Source organism: Dermochelys coriacea, chromosome 7 (genome assembly GCF_009764565.3).
Source record: "Dermochelys coriacea isolate rDerCor1 chromosome 7, rDerCor1.pri.v4, whole genome shotgun sequence".
Taxonomy (NCBI): domain Eukaryota; kingdom Metazoa; phylum Chordata; order Testudines; family Dermochelyidae; genus Dermochelys; species Dermochelys coriacea.
In genome coordinates, this window is record NC_050074.1 from 8,854,892 (window position 1) to 8,876,050 (window position 21,159).

The window sequence follows — 21,159 nt, forward strand, 5'->3', positions numbered from 1 at the left end:
TGAGTGCTGGACTCGGCTGAAAATCTGGCCTTAGCAACCTGCCAAGTTTTAGGCAGTGCAGGGAGGAGCAGTTTGCTGCCCATGATGTCATGCAATTACCATCTAAAAAAGGCAAAAAGTTCTTAAATGTACTGATCTAGAGAACGGAGCCTGGGCTGTAGATGTGAATATGGAACCCCTGCAAAGGTCAGAGGAGGCGTGAATCCAGGATTTCAGTTCAAGGCCCTCTTGACCAATATGAGACAAGTTCTTTCACTAAGGCCTGGCCTACACATAAAAAAAAAAAAAAAAAAAAATCAACTCCCTAAATGAAATAGTTATACTGGTACAAAAACTAAATGTAGTTGTACTGGTACAACATGTACTATGGATGCAATTATACTGGTATAAAAGATGCCTTATACCAGCATAGCTTATTCCCATTATTATATAGAAACAGCTGTAACAATATAAAGCACCTTTAGACTGATATAAATGCATTGTGACTAGGAGGTGTTGTACCAATTTAACTATACCTGTATAGTTAAGCACTACAACCTTTGCATGAATAAGAAAATGACTAAGGTGTTGTCTACAACTCACTAGTATAAAGATCTCTTTTAAAAGAAAAAAAAAGAGAAGGAAAAAAACTGAAGTTAGATGACACTAAGTAATAGGACGTGGGCATTTCACCACATTTAGCAGCAGGTGATGTCAGCAGGATAACTCTCTCAAAAATGTTACATTTGCATACATTCATCGCCTGTTCCCGCTGACAGATTCAAATGGGCATTACTGCTAACCAGAATGGCAAATCTTCATTGCCAATTCCAAAGATAAAAAGTTGTCTTACCTTGGGGACTTTGCAAGAATTTTGTTCCAGTCAAACACAATTATTTCAGTGCGATTTTCACAGTTATTCCAAATTCCCATTTGCAGCTACAAACAAGCATTTCTGCATTTCAGAAATTTTCCTTCACTCTGGGGACCTGCAGAGGAAACCAGATTAGACAGCAATTAGAGTTTGGAGTGGTGATGTTTAATAGATTTCTGTCAACAAAATCATTGCTTTACAGTGCCATCTACAATGCAATGAGAGTCAAAAGGCAGCAAAGTATTGGAGAGCTAGTTAAACTGTTTTCAAGTATACAGAGAAAACATCACAAGGCAGTTTTGAAAGATCACTGGATTAACTATGCAGAGATCATCCCATTCAAAAACAACTAATGCAGTGAATACAGTATTTGATCATACATGTAGTTCCTTATAGCCATAAGGCTGCCCAGCCACCAAGCAAGTTCTAGAGATTGGGAAAGGCTCCACACCCCTCTGGGGCCTAGGAATGGCATTATGATCCCATGATCACCTGAAACATTGTCTGCTTCCTGTCCCGCTCAGGGTCTAAACCAAAGGCCATTGGCGTCTATGGAAAAAATCCCATTGACATCAATAAGGTTTGGATCAGGTCTTTTGACTTCAGTCTCTTATTCCATCAGGTAAACACCATGGGGCAAATTCTCCATCCCACCTAATCATTGCAAAGAGTCATTTGTTCTCTCCCTGTTCCTCAGCCACCTGGTCCCAGTGCAAGATAGAGCTGCTCCATGCAGCTGTAACTTATATACAGGCATAACAGAGCTCCATTCTGCTGGGCCACCTCCCCACCAATCCATTGTCATGCCCGCTCCTCCATCTTATGATGTGGGTGGGGCCAATGCAAGATGCAAAGAAAAGTTCCCCAGCACAGGGGGAAAACTCTTCACAGGCTATTGGAGTCCCACCTGTTCAGATGCGTTTCAGGAATTACCCAAACCTCTGGTGCCTGCAGAATTGGGCTGGAAATCTCATTAAAAAGGCTTTCTTGGGAAATTCCTGGTGCATTTGGTGTCCAGTTGAAACAAATACTGGAAGAACTCCAGTATTTCCACATCTGGCCAAATCCTAGCTGTTCAGAGACAGCATCACACATCCACACCCCCATCCCAGTTCAGTTTCTGAGTGAGGAGGGATAGGAGATGGGTGGGGAGTAAGCACTCCCCATTTACTGAAACCAAGTTGCAATTATGACACCTTGCACCATTCCCATTTTGAATTAACTGCAGCATTAGTAGCATCACCCTGGATCTAAAGAACAGAGGTTCCGAAGGATCGCATATGGCTGCATTTTGACAATGGATCACATTATTCTCCGAGTCTGCTATTGGGACTAGTTGCTGACAGTCACCAGATCTCGTGCTGATAAGTGTGTTTTTCCAGAAGCTGCATTTTCAAGAAATTGTTCTGCAGAGAAACTCTAATAGCTTTATTGACATGTGTTCCATAAAATAATGAGCTGAAAATTTCATCTCATAAAAATTCAAGTCCCTTTGCTTTTATTGTTTATATTTGTTCTCTCTCCTACCCCGGGCTCAACTTGACCTTCCACTATCAGAAATATGACACGGTGTAATTTGTCAGCGCTCAAAATAACGTGCTCTTTGCCTACCGAGTGCTCAAAATGACCTTTTCTTATTTTGCTACGCAATGGGAACAATTAGGAATTTGCTTTTAAGAAATACAAAGTTACACCCTTTCTTTGGAGGGCATAGCATCTCTGGGGTCATTAAAGCATGTTAGCAGGTACCTTTCAGTGGCTGATGCTCGGAGCAGGAAAGCCCATGGTTTGCAATGCTGATCTTTTGCTGTTCAGTTTGCAGTGAGAAAAACAAAATTGTTGGAATTAAAGTAATATCAGGATAACAAGCTACAAATTAAATCACTTTCTTCTTCTTCCTTGTTTGGCCAACATGGGGAGCATTGGCATGTGCCTGCATCCATACAATGCAGCAACTCTATTCAAGAAAGATTTTAGTAGGGTGGCATCTGAAGACAAAGATCTATTGTCTTTATTAATAATTTCTTCTATAAATATGAATGAAGAAAAAATAAACTTCTCAGTTTTATTTTAAAAGAAATTCTAGGATTTTTTTTAAATACAAGAGAGAATGACTGATGTGTTTTGTGTCCAATAATATGTTTGTCCATTTCAAATTAGACAGATATATTTTTACATTGCCCTTTCAGAAATCAATACAATACTATACTACAAAGTTTTTAGGTCATACCTGTTTCCTACCCAAATTTACTATTTTAATATATCCTGAAGGTTTGTCTAGAAGAAAAGAAAAATTTTATTGTAACCTGCTCTGTGTTTACCGATTATAGAGAGAGAGAAAAAAAAAACTGATGACACTGCCACTAGCATAATTCAAGGCTTCCCCAGGCTATCTGGATGCAAAACTTCTTGAAAGAATGGGGTTGTTTGTGGGGACGGGATTGCCACAATCCAATCATGGGGCTGAGACTAGCTGCTTCATGTCAATAAGAGAAAGAAAAATAGAAAAAAAAAATCCTCACCTGATTATGTTAAAAGAAATTCCAAGATTTTCATCCTGAAACTGGGTTTTGTGCCTGTTTTCCATATAAGTAATGTTCCCCTTGGCAGATTTTAATGCTGGTTCTTGCATCACCCAGCGGGTGTGCCAATACTTTCAGCTGCAGAACAATTACTTGTTTACAGATTGCACAAACAATACAATTACTCCTGACCTTCCGAGTCAAGATCTCTCCTGGGGAAGCCTGGATTTCTAATGCAGCCAGTCCCCAGTGCCAGGGGCAGGTAACGATACTCTCATTGGCCAGTTACAGGCTCAGAGCCTGATCCTGGAAGATAGCGAGCTGCTTAATGGCAACTGGCCTCAATGGGCCAGATCCTTTACTTCACTGGAGATGTGCTTCGCAATAACTGGCCCATGGGCATTATGGGTGCTCAGTACCAGTAGGTGGCATTCTGAAATTTGCAGGATTGGCCCCATAATAACAGGGACCCTGCATACTTACTTATGCAAGTGTTTGCAGTAACTCTGAAGGGTTCTCTAGGGACCCCAGTTCTGCCATCCCTGAGCACCCTTTCAATGGGTTTTCAGATGCATAAGTAATGTAAGATCATGCCCTTATTCATTAACCCAATTTCAAAACCTAACTTAATGTGGAGATTGTAAAGCTCTCTCATGTTACATGGAAAATGCAAAGTCCATTTAACCTGTCTCCTCATGCTCTATAACAGTACTACAGAACCCAATGACAACTCCCTGTTCTGAACAACATGGTACAAGACAACAGATGTCTAACAACTCATTCTTTTTTAGCCTACCCAGTGAAATGAAGGTGGTTTGTTGTTCTCTGTACAGAGTAAGTGATCCATCCATCAATTAACTGAATCTGAATCAAGCAACCGTTTTTCTTAGATGCATATTGACAGCAATTTAACTATTCTTTCATAGGACGTAAGGCTTTTACTTCCACATATAGAGAAAAGGAGTACTTGTGACACCTTAGAGACTAACAAATTTATTAGAGCATAAGCTTTCGTGAGCTACAGCTCACTTCATCGGATGCATTTGGTGGAAAAAAACAGAGGGGAGATTGATATACACACACAGAGAACATGAAACAATGGGTTTATCATACACACTGTAAGGAGAGGTTTCAGAGTAGCAGCCGTGTTAGTCTGTATTCGCAAAAAGAAAAGGAGTACTTGTGGCACCTTAGAGACTAACACATTTATCAGAGCATAAGCTTTCGTGAGCTACAGCTCACTTCATCGGATGCACGAAAGCTTATGCTCTAATACATTTGTTAGTCTCTAAGGTGCCACAAGTACTGTAAGGAGAGTGATCACTTAAGATAAGCCATCACCAGCAGCAGGGGTGGGGGGAGAGGAGGAAAACCTTCCATGGTGACAAGCAGGTAGGCTAATTCCAGCAGTTAACAAGAATATCTGAGGAACAGTGGGGGGTGGGTGGGGGGGAGAAATAACATGGGGAAATAGTTTTACTTTGTGTAACGACTCATCCATTTCCAGTCTCTATTCAAGCCTAAGTTAAATTGTATCCAGTTTGCAAATTAATTCCAATTCAGCAGTCTCTTGTTGGAGTCTGTTTTTGAAGCTTTTTTGTTGAAGGATTGGTCACTCGATTACAGACCTGAGAACGACCAGAGAGATTGAAGTGTTCTCCAACTGGTTTTTGAATGTTATAATTCTTGACGTCTGATTTGTGTCCATTCGTTCTTTTACGTAAAGACTGTCCAGTTTGACCAATGTACATGGCAGAGGGGCATTGCTGGCACATGATGGCATATATCACATTGGTAGATGCGCAGGTGAACCAGCCTCTGATAGTGTGGCTGATGTGATTAGGCCCTGTGATGGTGTCCCCTGAATAGATATGTGGACAGAGTTGGCAACGGGCTTTGTTGCAAGGATAGGTTCCTGGGCTGGTGGTTCTGTTGTGTGGTGTGTGGTTGCTGGTGAGTATTTGCTTCAGATTGGGGGGCTGTCTGTAAGCAAGGACTGGTCTGTCTCTCAAGATCTGTGAGAGCGATGGGTCGTCCTTCAGGATAGGTTGTAGATCCTTGATGATGCGTTGGAGAGGGTTTAGTTGGGGGCTGAAGGTGATGGCTAGTGGCGTTCTGTTCTTTTCTTTGTTGGGCCTGTCCTGTAGTAGGTGACTTCTGGGTACTCTTCTGGCTCTGTCAATCTGTTTCTTCACTTCAGCAGGTGGGTATTGTAGTTGTAGGAATGCATGATAGAGATCTTGTAGGTGTTTGTCTCTGTCTGAGGGGTTGGAGCAAATGCGGTTATATCGTAGCGCTTGGCTGTAGACAATGGATCGTGTGGTATGATCTGGATGAAAGCTAGAGGCATGTAGGTAGGAATAGCGGTCAGTAGGTTTCCGATATAGGGTGGTGTTTATGTGACCATCGCTTATTAGCACCGTAGTGTCCAGGAAGTGGATCTCTTGTGTGGACTGGTCCAGGCTGAGGTTGATGGTGGGATGGAAATTGTTGAAATCCTGGTGGAATTCCTCAAGGGCTTCTTTTCCATGGGTCCAGATGATGAAGATGTCATCAATGTAGCGCAAGTAGAGTAGGGGCATTAGGAGACGAGAGCTGAGGAAGCGTTGTTCTAAGTCAGCCATAAAAATGTTGGCATACTGTGGGGCCATGCGGGTACCCATCGCACTGCCGCTGATTTGAAGGTATACATTGTCCCCAAATGTGAAATAGTTATGGGTGAGGACAAAGTCACAAAGTTCAGCCACCAGGTTAGCCGTGACATTATCAGGGAGAAACTTCCACATATGTTATTGTCATGTTAATAAATACTTACATAAGAACACAAGACAGACCATATTGGGTCAGACCAAAGGTCCATCTAGCTCAGTATCCCGTCCTCTGACAGTGGCCAATGTCAGATGCTTCAGAGGGAATGAACGGAACAGGGCAAATCATCAACTGATCCATCCCCAGTTGCCCATTCCCAGCATCTGGCAGTCAGAGGCTTAGGGACACCAGAGCATGGGTTTGTACTCCTTTACCATCTTGGCTAATAGCCATTGATGGACCTATCCTCCATGAACTTATCTAATTACTATATTAAGCTTCCATTTATGACATTGAAACAGATTATGCAACTGTTATTCATGCAGGTGAGCACTTACTTACATGGAGTAGTTCCACTGAATTCAATGGGACTGTTCATATGAGTAAAAGCTTACCAGCATGAACAATGGCTGAATAAGATGGGTCAAGTCCCGGCTCCACTACAGACTCTGGCAAGTCACTTAGCCCCTCTGTGCCTAACTGCAAAACACTGCCCTGCTTCACAGTGGGAGGTTGTAAGGATAAATACATTAGAAGATTGAGGTGCTGAGACACTAATGGTGATGGGGGGCAGATAACTAAACAGAAGTTAAAAAAAAAGTGCGCTTTTTTCCTGACAATAGTTGCATGTTATAAAGTATCTTTTTATAGCTAGTTTTAACATTTGTGAAGAGGTTATTACCAGTGCATTTTATAACATCCTTCATAATGAGCTATTAAAAAATAAGGGTGTCCAAGAATTTATGAACAGGACCTTAATTTGAAATGTACCCAATATGTCCTCAATTTAAGAAAAAAAAAGGGGGGGAGAGAAGAGAGAGACAGAGACAGATAGCCCGTCTCTTAAGAGGCTCTTCTTCTGTAAGATAATTTGCATAAATGAAATAAATTCACATGCCATATATTGTACAAGGAGATTTGTCAGCATGAGAGTTGAGAAATTCCTTAAACTACTGAAGGTCTTTATGTCACCATTTTGAACCATTACATTTTAGTAAATGAAGCAGAATGAGGGGTAGCTATCAACACATGCAATTTGTTATTGGAGGGAGCTGGGGAAGAGATTAAGGTCCAAATTTTATGGGCCACACATTTCAAAACCATCAGTGCTCAGGTTTGATTGGAAAACATCTGGCATGACATTAAAAGTGCTAAAACAAAACGTCCAAATTGTCCTAAATAGAGACCGCCCATTTCTAGAACTAAACAAATGTGACCAATAGTGGATATTTAGCTATTAATCTCCAAAGGCTTAATTATCTTTACTGAAGAAAATTGTGTGCATGTGTTTTAATTATTCCAGGTTATTTAATTGGACTTTGTCCCTCATCTCCAGTTCTTCATGTAATCTAAACAGAGAGTGTCAAAGATGCAATTCTCAAAATGATCCCAAACCTAATTTATTCTTCAAGAAATGTTTCCACCAGTTAAAACCACCTGATTCAGTGAACTGATTTTAAATGCAGCAAGCATTCCTTATGACTCTGACAGGCAATTTTGTTTGGTGGCTAACACATTGCACTAGGAGTCCCAAACCCTGGGTTCTATTCCCAGCTCTGCTATTAACCTGCTGGATATCTCGGACATGACATTTCACCCCTTTGTGCCTCTGCTTCTCCATCTAAAATGGAGGATAAGGAGGTAAAATGTGGATAAGGACACTGACCTCCTTTGTAAAGCCCTTTGCCATCTACTGATGAAAAGCATCTATACAAGAGCCAGGTATTTAATAGTTGATCATGAATGGTGCGGAGCGCCTCCTTGTGGAGTCAATGGGAACTGAGGGAATGCAGCACCTTGCATGTGGGGGGGGAAGGTCCTCCTACATAAGAGCTATGTCTGTGTGACTGACAACATTTTGCTATGAAGAGAAATAAACCAACATGTAGCATTTATTTCTGAAATAAATCAAAACTCATACAACGGGCGGGGGAGTGCAATCTATTCTTCTCTCACTGTATTTAAGATCATTTGGTCAGACACGTCTGCAATTGTTTAATGCCATCCACTTAGGCGTTATTTCCTTTTAATGTGTAGCAAACAAATTTTTTTTTTAAGGCAACAGATTAAAATACGATCACTTCTCTTTCAAACCACCCTGAGGCGAAGTTCAGACTAAAAGGATAAGAGCAGGTTAAAAAAAAAAAAAACAAAAAAACAAAAAACACAAGAGTCTGAAAATACTTTACAGATACTTCATACAGCTCAGCCTTCCTTTAGTGGGACATCGGTGCCCCCTAGTGGGCTAGAAACATATTTCCCAAAGAATGCCGTGCCAGCAAAGCCCCTTGACTCTTCCATTCGCTGTAATTACAGTTGTGTTTTAAGATATCGGAAACAGCCTAAATGGAATTCATTGCAATTTTATAGTAAAATTAAGTTGTCCCAGGCTGATGTGAAATAAGGCAGTGCCCTGGACTGTGTATACATAATTTAGCAAAGCGATATTAAACCGTTCCAAATTTCGACATTACTGGGGAAAAAAAAAAAATCTCATTAACTCATCTATCGAATACACAGCAACTGCTCCTTCTGAAGCTTCACTCCTTATTGTTCTAACTCAGAACCAGCCTCTCCCTTGGAGAAATCCTCTCAACGTTGCCTGCTTGCTGCAAAGCCTCTCATTTGAGAGTTCTCCTTTGTGTTCGAATGAGCCATCCGTGCAAATTAAGTTTTGTCATTAATCATATTAATGTACTGGTGTCAGAATCCTCCACCGTCCTTTCCCCTTTCTCCCCCCGCCGCACCAAACAAATGTTGTTAGCACCATTTCTCTGCCACAAGTAAGATCCACTCTGTCAATTCAGTCCTGAATGGCAGGGAGGCCACTCACATATTCCCAGGAATGGTATGCCCCACCACCACCAGCGTGTCCTCACATGCATGGCGATGTACGGTCACACCAGCGGGGGCGGAGCATCACGTTCCATTTTCTTTCAGTACTGAACAGGGGACAAACCATCCAAAAGGAGGACAGCCCAGTTTAAAACTGGACACGTGACCCGCCTACCTGCAGGCCTTCTTGCATAGCTGACTGTCTCTGAAGACTCTGCTCAAGACCTTGGCCTGCATACTTGTGCAGTGGCAGAAAAGGGATCAAGACCCTTGTCCCTTATCCTCTTGGACTTGGCTATGTAGGAGATGAACAGCTCCTACTCCCTGCCCCCCATAGCAGGAGCCTGGGAAGCAGGTGAAGAAAGGGTAGGCAGAGCTGAGGCCGTGCATGGCAAAGGGGTCATGATTTGCAGCTAATATAGGCGACTAGAGAAGTACTTACCACCCTAAGCTGGCCCTAGACCAAATGGTGCCGCAGGCAAGGAACGTCTTTGGTGCCTCTCCCCTCCATTTGTTAAACTTTTGAATACCTTATTTTTTTATTGCATTTGTAGCCCATTTCATGACGTTGAGAAACTATTTGTATGCATGATTTATCCCAGTCATTTAAGATGATACCGATTTACAGACCCTACCATGCAAATGTATTTATGCATGACATATATAAACAAATAAAAAAAATTGTTTCCTCTATAGAAACTTTTTAATTTTAAGAAAGTCTGGAAGGTTCCATGAGATTCTAGAAAGGCCCAGGACATTCTAGGAGGTTAGTGAAAAATGAACCCACATATGGAATACCTGAAACATTTTACTTCAAAAAGTTCTTTTCCCTTTTGTTGCTAACAACGAAAAAAGCACCCCAAGCAGTCACCTGGGTTGCCTGGCCGTAAATCCAGCCCTGTTACTACCTTCCACCCGGGAGCAAGGGTGAAACAGGCAGGGGGACTGTGGCTCCATGAGCCACAATTCTTTCCTTGTTATGCTCCTGGATGGAAAAGCAACATGTCGCCCTTTCCTAGGGGCCATGTTCTTGTGACACAATCTAGCCCCCTGTAGCCACCCCAACCACATTTCATAGATTTTTAAGGCCAGAAGGTGCTGTCTAGTCTAGTCTGACCTCCTGCAGAACATCCAGCTTCACCTGGTGATTCCTGCATCAGGCCCGTAACTTCTGTTAGAGCTAGAGCACAGCATTTAGAAAGACAGCCATACGACGCTAGATGATAGCTAGGTAGTCTATTATAATTATTGATTTAAAGACTTGAAGTGAAGGAGAATTCACCACATCCTTCGATAAGTCGTTCCTGTGGTTAATTAACCCCATTATGAAAAATTTGCAACTTTTCTAGGCTCAATTTGTCCAGCCTCAGCTTCCACCCAGTGGATCTCATTATGCCCTGTTCTGAAAGATTAAAGAGCCCTCCCCTACCAGAAATCTTTCCCCCCATGTCAGTACTTACAGATGGGAATCAAGTCACTGCTTAACCTTCTTTTTCACAAACTTTAGTCTCTCCCGGTCAGGCAGGTTTTCCACACCGTGAATCATCTTGTACCTCTTTTCTGCAACCTTTCCAACATCCTTTTTGAAGGGTGGACTCCAGAACTGGACACAGCACTCCAGTAAGTGTGTCACTAATGCCAGTAATATGGCAGTAATACCACCGTCCTATTCCTACGTGATATTCCCCATCTCATCCGTCCAATGATTGCGCTAGTCCTCTTAGCTACAGCATCGCTCTAGGAGCACATGTTGAATTGGTTTGCTACCATGACCCCTAAGTCCTTTGCAGATGGTGCTATAATACTCTTTAAAGGAAAACGGAAATGACTCTGCTTCGGGTAACGTCTCCTTAGTTGAACTCCAAGACATTCCCCCAATACCCCGTCACTGTAAAAGGCAAGCACTTTAAGGGCCAGATTCTGCCAATCGGACTCTCACTGAGTAGTATTACTACATGAGAGGTCCTCTGTAATAAGACACTACCCCGCATGAGTGAGGCTGGCAGGGTTGTGCCTTTAATAAATACTGAGATGATTTGGAGATTGTGTGTGCAAGAGGACAAAAAGAGCACCGTACCCTTCATACAATGGGCCTGATCCTCTTCTCATTTTACACCAGGTAACTATTGACTTCAGTACAGCTGCCCCTTCTGTACTCTGGTGTAAATGAGAGGAAAGTCAGGCCTTATCACTTCCAATTGTCTACCTTACATCTAACTGAAGTAAGAAAGCTCTTCAGAAAATGAGATAATAGAAGCTACAAATGTTCTGTTAACATTAACACACAAAAACTAGGCACACGACCTAAAATTCAGTTACAAAGAGATTGCAGACAGTTCCCAGTACCTTTCAGACTTCTGCAGGAACACAACAGGCTTTACTAGCAATTTTTAAAACCTCTAACCAAAACAAACCCTCTCAAAGTGCTTTTTAATGACGTCCCATTCTACTCTGCTGGCAGCCTTTCAACCTGTCACAGGTAGTCAGCCCTTTCCACTGGAATATTTCAAAACCCCATTTAATGAAAACTGGGGGAACAAACAAGACAATACTGATGAGACCTAAATAAAATAAAGCCATCCAGCCCATCAGTGCACACTACACATAGAACATGGGATTATCTAAACAGAGCCCTGAGGTGTCCATCCCTGTGGCATCCGGGCTGTTCACATAGAATATATGCCATCTCAGGGGGTCTCAAACTTAATTTCACCGCAACCCCCTTTAACAAAAATTACTACATGACCCCTGGAGGGTGCACTGAAGCCTGAGCCTGTCTGCCCTGCCACCCCGGTCGTGGGGGCCTAAGCCACAAGGCTTCAGCCCCAGGTGTGAGGAGCTATATTCTGACCCCCCGCCACCCAGGGCTGAAGCCCTTTGGCTTTGGCTGCAGGTGGTGGGACTTCAGACTTCGGCTTTGGGCCCCAGCAAGTCTAACGCCAGTGCTGGTGACCCCATTAAAACAGGGTCACAATCCAGAGTTTGAGAACTGCTGTGTTATCTCATACCATATGCTTGTGTGGAAACACCTGCTCTTGTCTTCATTGACATGTGATGTTCTCTCTCAGAAAGACTCTCTTCACTCTAAGATTAGGGAAGGGGGAGTGGGTGAGAGACACCCGAGCAGCTGTAATCCCCTCCTAGTCACTACCAGCTGCCTCTGGTATGTGTCTGTAGTTAGTTCCGCAACAGAGCAAGTTATTTGTTAGGTGAAAAGGTCTCTGAATTCATGTTGGGGAGCCAAAATTGAGCACAGGGATGCTTGACTCTAATCAATCCCCTTTTTGCCCTATTTTCTCCAGGGCGCAATCGTGGCAGATGTAGAGAGCAGGGCAGGGGCATCGACACTGTGTGCCCAGAATACAGAGTAAATACCCTGCACCTGGGGTGCCCGTCTCCTTTTTGCCAAGCACCCAGCCCCAACATACAATACAGCATCAGCCTCTGAAGACAAAAAGATGCCCCCAAGGGCAGGTAAGGAAACAGCTAATACAGTTAAACAACGCCTGGTACCATTAGCACAGCTACAGAGAAAGGCCTGCTAGCGTTTACCCTATAGATCCACTCATTCTAGATTTCAGAGTAGCAGCCGTGTTAGTCTGTATTCGCAAAAAGAAAAGGAGTACCGGTGGCACCTTAGAGACTAACAAATTTATTAGAGCATAAGCTTTCGTGAGCTACAGCTCACTTCATCGGATGCATTTGCTTATGCTCTAATAAATTTGTTAGTCTCTAAGGTGCCACCGGTACTCCTTTTCTTTTTACTCATTCTAGAGTTTTATAACGAAGACCTGTACTCAAGATGCATGGCCAGCTCCTGGTGTCACCCTTACTCACGCTGAGTAGGACTTTACTCCTCAGGCAGTCCTGTGCAAATGAATGGGACCAGTGATGCAATAAAGGTACTATGCCCAGCGAAGCAACAGTGGTAGTAGCAGTGGAGTATTATAGTTGCTTTTGTGGAAACAGAACAAATTAGCACAGGGCTGGGCGTGCTACAGCCCTGGGAGATAGGAGGCTGCTTTGTGTTATTCAGCGTGGACTCCTTCTGGAAGATGAAGGAGCAATTCTAACACATTCTGTGCACATCTCAGCTGGAATGGCATTACACAGGCCCACAGAGGGGTTAAGAGAAGGAGCAAAGGGCACAGGGATGACTTCTCTCTTCCCCACACCAAAGCAAACAAGTTGCTGAGCACCTGGAATGCATTCAGAGAAAAATTTCCTGAAGATTCAGATTACTGCACAAGTCTAGCAGGAAAAATGAGACACCAGAGCTATTCAAATCTATCCGGATTACAACATGGCAGACCAAAATGGCTCCTATCAAGCCAGGATAGTGCATTTAATCCAAGTTAACTGAGTGACTGAATTGGCTCATTTTACGAGTGCTGCATATATTAGAAAGCACTTATGACCAGTATGGCCTTTGTGGAATGGGGAGGAGGGTGAAAAATCTTTCACATATTGCAGACCCCACACAAGGGCCACTAAATCACAGCTCCCAGCTACACACAGAGTGTGGGGGCGCTCAAGGAAACAGGCCGCACCATCTTGAGGGTCCTGCAACATATCAGGCTACTCAGGATTGGACTGTGTCACTTAGCAGCCCGTACGATTGGTGCAATTCCACTCCACTCCCAACGTGAGCCAGTGACTAAACACCACAACAGGGCTCTTAATAGGGGTCATTTCTGTGCTATGAATGTCACTAGGGGCAATGAAGCCAAAGGGACTGGACATGAGCCTGGGAAACCTTTGAGTTTTTAATCCCATCTCTACAGACACCTCCTGGCATAGCCTTGGTCAAGTCACTTGTGTACTTCTGAAAACTTTGGCCTCAGTCTTGTCATTTGGGGCCTGATTTTCAAACGCACTCACCTGATGCACTGTGGTTTAAACCAGTGGGAGTTGTGGGATGCTCAGTACCACTAGAAATCAGGCCTATGCAGTCTCAAGTTGGGCACCCACAAATGGAGGGCCCCAAAGATGAAAAGGTTTTTACCCTCTGCCAAAGCCTCCCCAACTGACAACAGGGGATACTACTACTTACCAACCTCACAGCAGCATTGTAAGGACCAGCTAATATCTGTGCAGTCCTTTGGGAAATATGGCGCTGTTCTCATTGCTTTAAAATTGCAGAAGTGGAATGTGGAGACAGAATCTGGGGCTAAAGAGTGAGGCTGGGACTCAAAAGTTGTGTGGCTGTTGGAACTGGCCTAGTAAAGTTGAGCAGGTACGTGTTTTCTGCGTATACATTGTTAAGAAATTAATGCTGTTCGCTCTAAGAGCTTAGTCTCTCCGTATGATGGATGCAACAGAAGGCCTTCTAACTGAAGTATAATCCCTAAACAAACTCTGAACACCACATTGTCGTCCATAAGGTCAAAAATCTACCTCTTCCAGCTTGTAAAATCATGGATTTAGGCAAACCAAGTAATATGATATTATAGGGACTGTCCAGCTACTCAGCAAGGCATCAATCAGAAGTTACAGTTTGTCAAAAATATTACAGAATCATGGATTTGCATGGGGAGAAATCCTTTTCCCCCTCTGTCCAATGGCGCAGAGGACCAATGAGGTTTCACCTCGAGGAGCAGAGCAGGATTTATTTTTTGGAGTGGGGGTGTCTGTGCTAGGCACACACATGCCCTGTGTTCCCTTGCTCCGTGGCTGCTGCACCTGTGTGTGGTCATGCAAGGTACTGGAGCAGGTAAAGGTTGGGGCTTGAGGGTCTACCACTGTATAACTGCATCAGCCACCATCCCTTGCAGCATGACCACATTAGACCTGGAGGAGCCACTCTGCAGTCAGAAGAGGATTCCATCCTCCTTTTCCCTGCAAAGATCCACAAACAGCCAAATTTCTCAAGCCAGGTAGAAAAATTGTAAAGGTCTGATTCTCAGATCTCGTGGAATAGCATTCACTCCATGAGTCATCGCATGAAGATCAACAGCACGACTCATACAATAAAGTGCAATTCAGTGTGAGGATGGGAGTCAGAATAGGACTCCTCCTTCATATAGTGTTATTTATTATTCATCGTCATCCTACCCGAGAGGTAAACATGGATAGCACTGTTCCACTGGGAAGGCTACAGAGCCAGAAATCAGAGCTTCCCTACGCAAACATTAATGATGAGAGATTCTCTGCCTTTGGAGTCCAAGCTTTCAAGTCTTTCATTAACATTTACCAGGGAGATTTCCCCCCCCCCCCACTTGCAGAGAAGCCAAGCAAAGCTATTCTGCAGCCTCACGCTCCTGGGCAGTGCTCCCAGCCAATTGCATGCGCCGAGCAGGGCTTGGCTAGGAGTCATTACAGGGAAACATAGGTGCCACAGGAAGTGGCGCGGGTGATCCAGCAGGAGGCGTGTTTCCCTCCAGACTGGTGCCGAGTCTAAGCCAAGAATACATTATCCCGCAGGGAATCCCAGGAAGGATCCAGGGAATCAGACTGTAATTACACTGAGTTGGCAGGATTAACACGAACTCTCTAAGGGTAATGAAAAGTGAAGCATGCCATTAAAGTACAAATACAGCTCCTAGCTCCCCCAGGAGATCTGTCAAGAGACCTGACCATTACAGAGCAGGAAAGGGCTCAGAAACCCTTCCCCACTCTCCAGCTGTAGGGCCCACAAAAGGGCCATGCAGAAAGGCAGTCCCTGCATTCAGAGAAGCACAGGGACTGCTCCTCTCCTACACCTAGAGAGGGCAGAAAGGAAGCAGGCCCCCATCCCACTCCACACTGGCCCCAGAGCAGGGCTGGTGCATAAGGAAATGCAGGCATGCTCAGGGGTGCTGGAACAATTTGTATAGTGTGGGTGCCGAGAGCCATGGAAACAAATTGTAAACCCTGTATATGATGGAAACCACTTCAAGCCAGGGGCTGCGGCAGCACCCCCCACACCCTAAAGTTCCAGCACCTATGGACATGCTCCCTCTGCATGCTAAAGAGGAATTCTGCTTCCCTCCAGCAGGATGCCTCCTGGTGCTCCCCTTTGGCCCCTACTATGGGCTCTGCCTAACAGGCATGTTGTAGCCCAGTCAGCAGCTTTTGCAGTCATCACTCAGGTTTAAAAGGATGAGCCAGTTCATATCCATTGTTTGGAAGCAATGCCAGCGAGATTCCCCCTCCCTTTAAAGAAAAGCATGGCTGACCTGCAGCCTTGTGGCAGCTCGGTGAACTATCCCACTTGCAGATCCAAGCGTGGGCCCTGAGAGCCTCAAGACAGCAGCCACTTGGTGTCCCAGTGCAGCTCCCAGGGGAGAGGTCCCTTCATATCACTGCCTTGCTCTGCGGCTAGACATGCAAGGCAGCAGGGCCGCCCGGGGGTGGAGGGGCAAGTGGGGCAATTTGCTCCAGGCCCCAGGCCCCGCAGGGGCCTCCACGAGAGTTTTCGGCAGCACTTCGGCAGCGGGGGGGGTCCTTCAGTGCCCCCCCCCGACGCCTGAATTGCCCCCAGGCCCCCTGAATCCTCCAGGTGGCCCTGCAAGGTAGAGGTGATGGGCTGTAGAGGAAGCTGCATGCAGCCTTCCTCGGTGGGTGCGTGGGGGCTGCTAGGACAAGCCATGGCTCAAGGAATAAAAGTCTTCCAGTGGCTTCCTCCCAGCCATGCCCATCACAAACAAGATGTGGACGGTCACTGGCTATGAATAAGCTGGAGGATAAGCACTCAATCCTAAAGCCAAGAGAAGGGGAAAGATGGCCCCATGGAAACCCCAGCAAGGGTATGTAGAGGAATGGAACTGGAATGTAGAGGCTGAGCAAATGGCCACTGTACAACAAGTCTGTTACAGAGACAGGGCCATGATTTGGGTGTATTTGGGCCTCTTTTAATGCTTCTCCGGTGGCAAGATCTGGACAGTTCAAAAAATTATCTTGATGGAAGGAAGCTCTCTGATGTCACATTGCCAACATACCTACTCTTACTGCTATCCCCAAAACCAGCCCCACTTCTGGGCAGGAGGGTGTCAGGGACAGGGAGGTGCTTGCCACAGGCATGGCCCTCGCACTGGCTGCTGTATCACACACTGGGACCAGGACCAGGGCTGAGCCTGATGGCCTCCCTCATTCAGCAGCCCCAAGTAGAGTCTCAACCTGGGCCAGTCTCTCATTTTGCCCCAAGTTCTTAAAACTTTACACAAGGAGAGAAAAGCCCAGCAATAGCTATGGTTCAAGGTGCGAACGCTGCTCCGTGTGCTTGTCGAATGCATGCATCCATTCTGAGCAAGAGAGTCAGACTGTCTGAGAGTCTGCTGCAGAGGGGTAATCATGCCACATAGGACTCATTAGCTAATTGTTACAAAAATGTAATGAAAAGCATTTCAGAAATGCAGTGCTAAACTTCCAGAAGAGTCATTACAGGCTGGACACACATTTCTGACAGCCATGTTAGCATGAACATGGCCAACAACTGGAATATCTCATTTCTCACAGCCCACTGCACCACTTAACGCACCACCACCAATAGTCTATAGCAATCCTGGACATTTTCAGTTTACCCGTTTCTGCACATGCACCTGCCAGTAAAAATGGCTAATCAGCTAATTAGTGCAATCAGCTAGGGCAGCTGGGCACCCAACCACACACGTTGCATGCGTGAAGGACCCTATTTGCTGCACTGGCTTCAGTGGAAGTTTTGCCAGAGTACATTTCAAGTAAGGAATGCAGGACCTGGTCCAAAACAGATGTACAGCCACATCTCTGTGCAGAGCAGCTATTGCAATGAGATCAGTTTGGGACTACCTGAAAATTCATCCTTAGAAACCAAGGATTATTTCTTTGCTTATCGCCAAAGATATACATGGTGCTTTATGCAAAAAAAAACATTAAATAATCATGAGAAATGTAATATGCAGAAGTCAGGGAAGCATGGGGTCAAATGGCTATACCTTCAACCCTCAGCATCCTAATAGAATTCTGTCTAGAAATCCTTTAAAATGGTTCTTTTGGGGGGGACCATAGTGCCCCCAAATAGGAAAGCATTCTGCTGCCAGGCCTAAAAATGGCTCATCTAACCTAAGGGAAAAAGCAGTCCATAAAATTTATTCTGATGAGTGAATGCACTTTTAAAAAAGCTGTTCCCTGTGAAATGGGGAAATTTCCCATGTTTCCCTCTCTCTAGAGATCTTGCAGTTCAACAGCTATTCCTGAAAACGGTTTGTTAAACTCCACTCCTCATTGTTCAACAATCACTGACTGAAAGCAAAATACTGCTAATAGGTTAGCAGGGCATTCCTGCTAGTGGGATGAGTCAAAGTGAGATCAATAAATAATTGCATTCAAAAGATTATCCCAATCCTGTCCAATCTTTTTCCTAGTTAAAAGGCTGAAAATACACCCAGACAGGGGTTCTCACAGATCTTTACTTATTTATGGATTACCAGCATCACAGTGGATAATAATGTCCAACATTATACAGGTGCTTTCAAAGCCAATGGCTTACCTTAAAAAGGTGATTTGTCTTTAATCCTGAAGAAGGGGTGGGCAAACAGGTAATGTGAACAGCTGATGTAACACCGCAATTGGGCATTCAGGATGAATTCTGGACTTGACTCGGTGACCCGCTCAGGACCTCACTGACTTCAGTTAACATTGGACAAGGCCATAGTTGCATCATGTTCATGCCATGCTGTTCCGTCACTGGAAGCCTCATCAGGTTTCCTAGTGGTGAGCAACAGGCTGCTGAGAAGTCAGATAGGGTATATGGAGGATGGCAGCATGACTGGAAAGGTGAGGGACTGATTTAAGGATATCCCCTCAAGCCAGCCACCAACATTGCCCTGCCAAAAGCATTTCCATTTTCCACCTCCACGAGAGAGATTCAGGACATGTCCTAGAAGATGCCCCCTCCTCCCCAAGGAGTCCTGCAAATTCCATATCATTTTCTTCCCAATAAAAACAAAATCTCCCTCCCCGTCTTCCTTCTCTATGCAAACTCCTAGACCCTTCTATACCTCCCCTCCATTTCCCGCACTTTCCTCTCATTGGAACCCTGTGGAGGCTGTTCTATGTAGCTCACCTACCTAGCATCTGTTCCTCATGGTGGTGCCCTGCCATCAATGGGATGGCTGGGAAGCAAGCCCCCTGTGGCAGTCAGCAGAGAAATCATCATCTATTCTGGGGAAGGTGAGTATCCTGGGACTGTGGGCGGTCGTCCCTAGCCAATCTTGGCAGTCAGGTGGAGCAAGGGGCCCTCAACTAGCTGGTGAAGGACCGGTGGTGAGGAGGGTCTCCAGGCTTGCTCCCAGTATTGGCTTTTCTAGCCCTTTGCCGAGGATGGGCAGGCAGGCACTGGCATGGGGAGGCTGGCTGCAGCCATTACTGGGGAAGCTAATTGAGCCATCAGAGCGCCAACCCCACCTGTGAGGCCTCAGCACTCTCTCACCAGCTGTGGTGGGTGCACCCCGGTGTAGCAGATGACCGAGGGTCTGAGCCAGCTCCCATTACTGCCATGAGAGTGAAACCAGACCCTGAGTGAGTGGCAGTCAGATGCATCCCAGGCTGAGAGAGGGCTAAAATTTAAGCCAAGCCAGGCCTAATAGTTTGGAAAGAGCCTGGGTAAGTTCCCCCAACATATACACCCCATAGCTAATTTCATCATCACAACTCTGCACAGGATTAGCCCAAGGATGGGGGGTTCGGGGGGAAGTCAACAAGAAGATACTTTGGTATACATAGTATTGCCAACACTAAGCAGTCAAAAACCATGAGTCAAGACCCTCAAAAATCATGAGACTGCCTTAAAAAAAAATCATGACTTACTTTAAAAATGTAATTGTGGGCTCTGTTTGTTCGCTTTCTGGTTTTGAGGCTGCACGTGGGTCATGTTTTCAAGCTTGTCTCCACCATCAGGAGGACTAAAAACAACTTACTTTTTGTTGTTGTAATTAAATTTGAGATTCTCACCCAACCACATGCCTCCAGGAGGTAGGGCTTTATGACAAAAAATAGAACGGCGAGGGTCACAAAAAGATGGTGAGCGCTAGCAGCTTGCCTTTTTAGCTCCTACTCCATGGGCACTCCTGCAAACAAACAGTAGGAACAGGCGAGAGTGATCCTGCACTCACTCATTTTACATTAATGTCTGGGCTACACAGCAAGTTACTGCAGGACAAGCCAGGGCATGACTCCGCGCAAGGACATCCCATGTGGACACTGCCACAGTACAGTGAAAATCCCACACGTACACAAGTGCACGTTGAGGCAGCGGGGGAAGACACAGCTCTGGAGCAGCAGAGCCCAGCTTCTTACTCCTTTCAGCCCTAGCAATCAAGCTGCATAGGTTTCTCTCTTCACAAGAGAAAAGGACAGAAACTTACCTTTGAGATTTTTTTTTTAAATAAATAAAAGCTGAGAGATTCTCTTGTGGGGCCCAGATGCCTGGCTCTGTTAACTAGGAGCTTGTGCAAGTCCCCCTCCACTTGCCAGTGCAATGAGAGCACTGCCTCAGGCCTGTAATCCAGAGTGACTCTGCTTCCCCGCCACAGCTCACTTCACCTCCAATTTCCAGTAGCACGGTTCTCCCGCCTCAGCCTCTGGAATTAGCACTCCACCAGCAGGATCTCTCTCTCTCCCATCCCTACTCTTGTTTGTTTGCAGTAGTGCCCGTGATGAAGGAGCTAATAAAGCGAGTACAATTGCTCTAATTGGAACGGCATTTCCGGAGCCCTTTCCTAGGGAGCTGCATTAAGGAGCTCTGATTAATGACAAATATTTCCAAAGAGCTTGGGCTGACTAGCTATTACCTGGGCTATCAGTCAATTTAAAACAAACCGCTGGAGCCATTCACATCCCTAATCTTAATCTACACGTTCCCCCGACTCTCTTCTTTCAGAAGCCTGCATAATCTCATGCTGTCATTTACACCTCACTTGATGGGTTAACTGTGCATTCTAACTCCAGGGAACCAGCGCACGTGTGCTAAGCCAGGTACATAGAGCCATCACAGTTTGTTCACACTAGAATTTGTGATGGGCACAAAACCTCCATGGGTTCCTAAGTACGCAAGCCTTCCGAGTTTACCCAATGAGACCTTCTCCCAACTGATCCCCCGTCAGTCATCCTGTGAAAACCCTCTGCCCACTTCCTCATCCACTTCCACCCATCTAGCCCCAGACACTGGATATCCCCGAAGTTCAT

At 45.1% G+C, this 21,159-nt stretch overlaps 1 protein-coding gene across 5 annotated transcripts in view; it reads right to left on the reverse strand.

Moving 5' to 3' along the window:
* TAFA4 (TAFA chemokine like family member 4) overlaps positions 1-21,159 on the reverse strand; it is a 108,542-nt gene that overhangs the window by 70,158 nt on the left and 17,225 nt on the right. For 2 of the 5 annotated variants that reach the window (XM_043519082.1, XM_043519081.1), the window contains exons 2-4: positions 19,783-19,877; positions 18,464-18,702; positions 833-968 (exon numbers count right to left, since the gene is read on the reverse strand). In XM_043519082.1, coding sequence (XP_043375017.1) covers positions 833-912 — 80 coding nt within the window. In that variant the 5' untranslated portion in view covers positions 913-968; positions 18,464-18,702; positions 19,783-19,877. The remainder of the gene's footprint in view (positions 1-832; positions 969-18,463; positions 18,703-19,782; positions 19,878-21,159) is intronic. The other 3 variants (XM_038410119.2, XM_038410122.2, XM_043519083.1) reach the window with 2 other exon arrangements.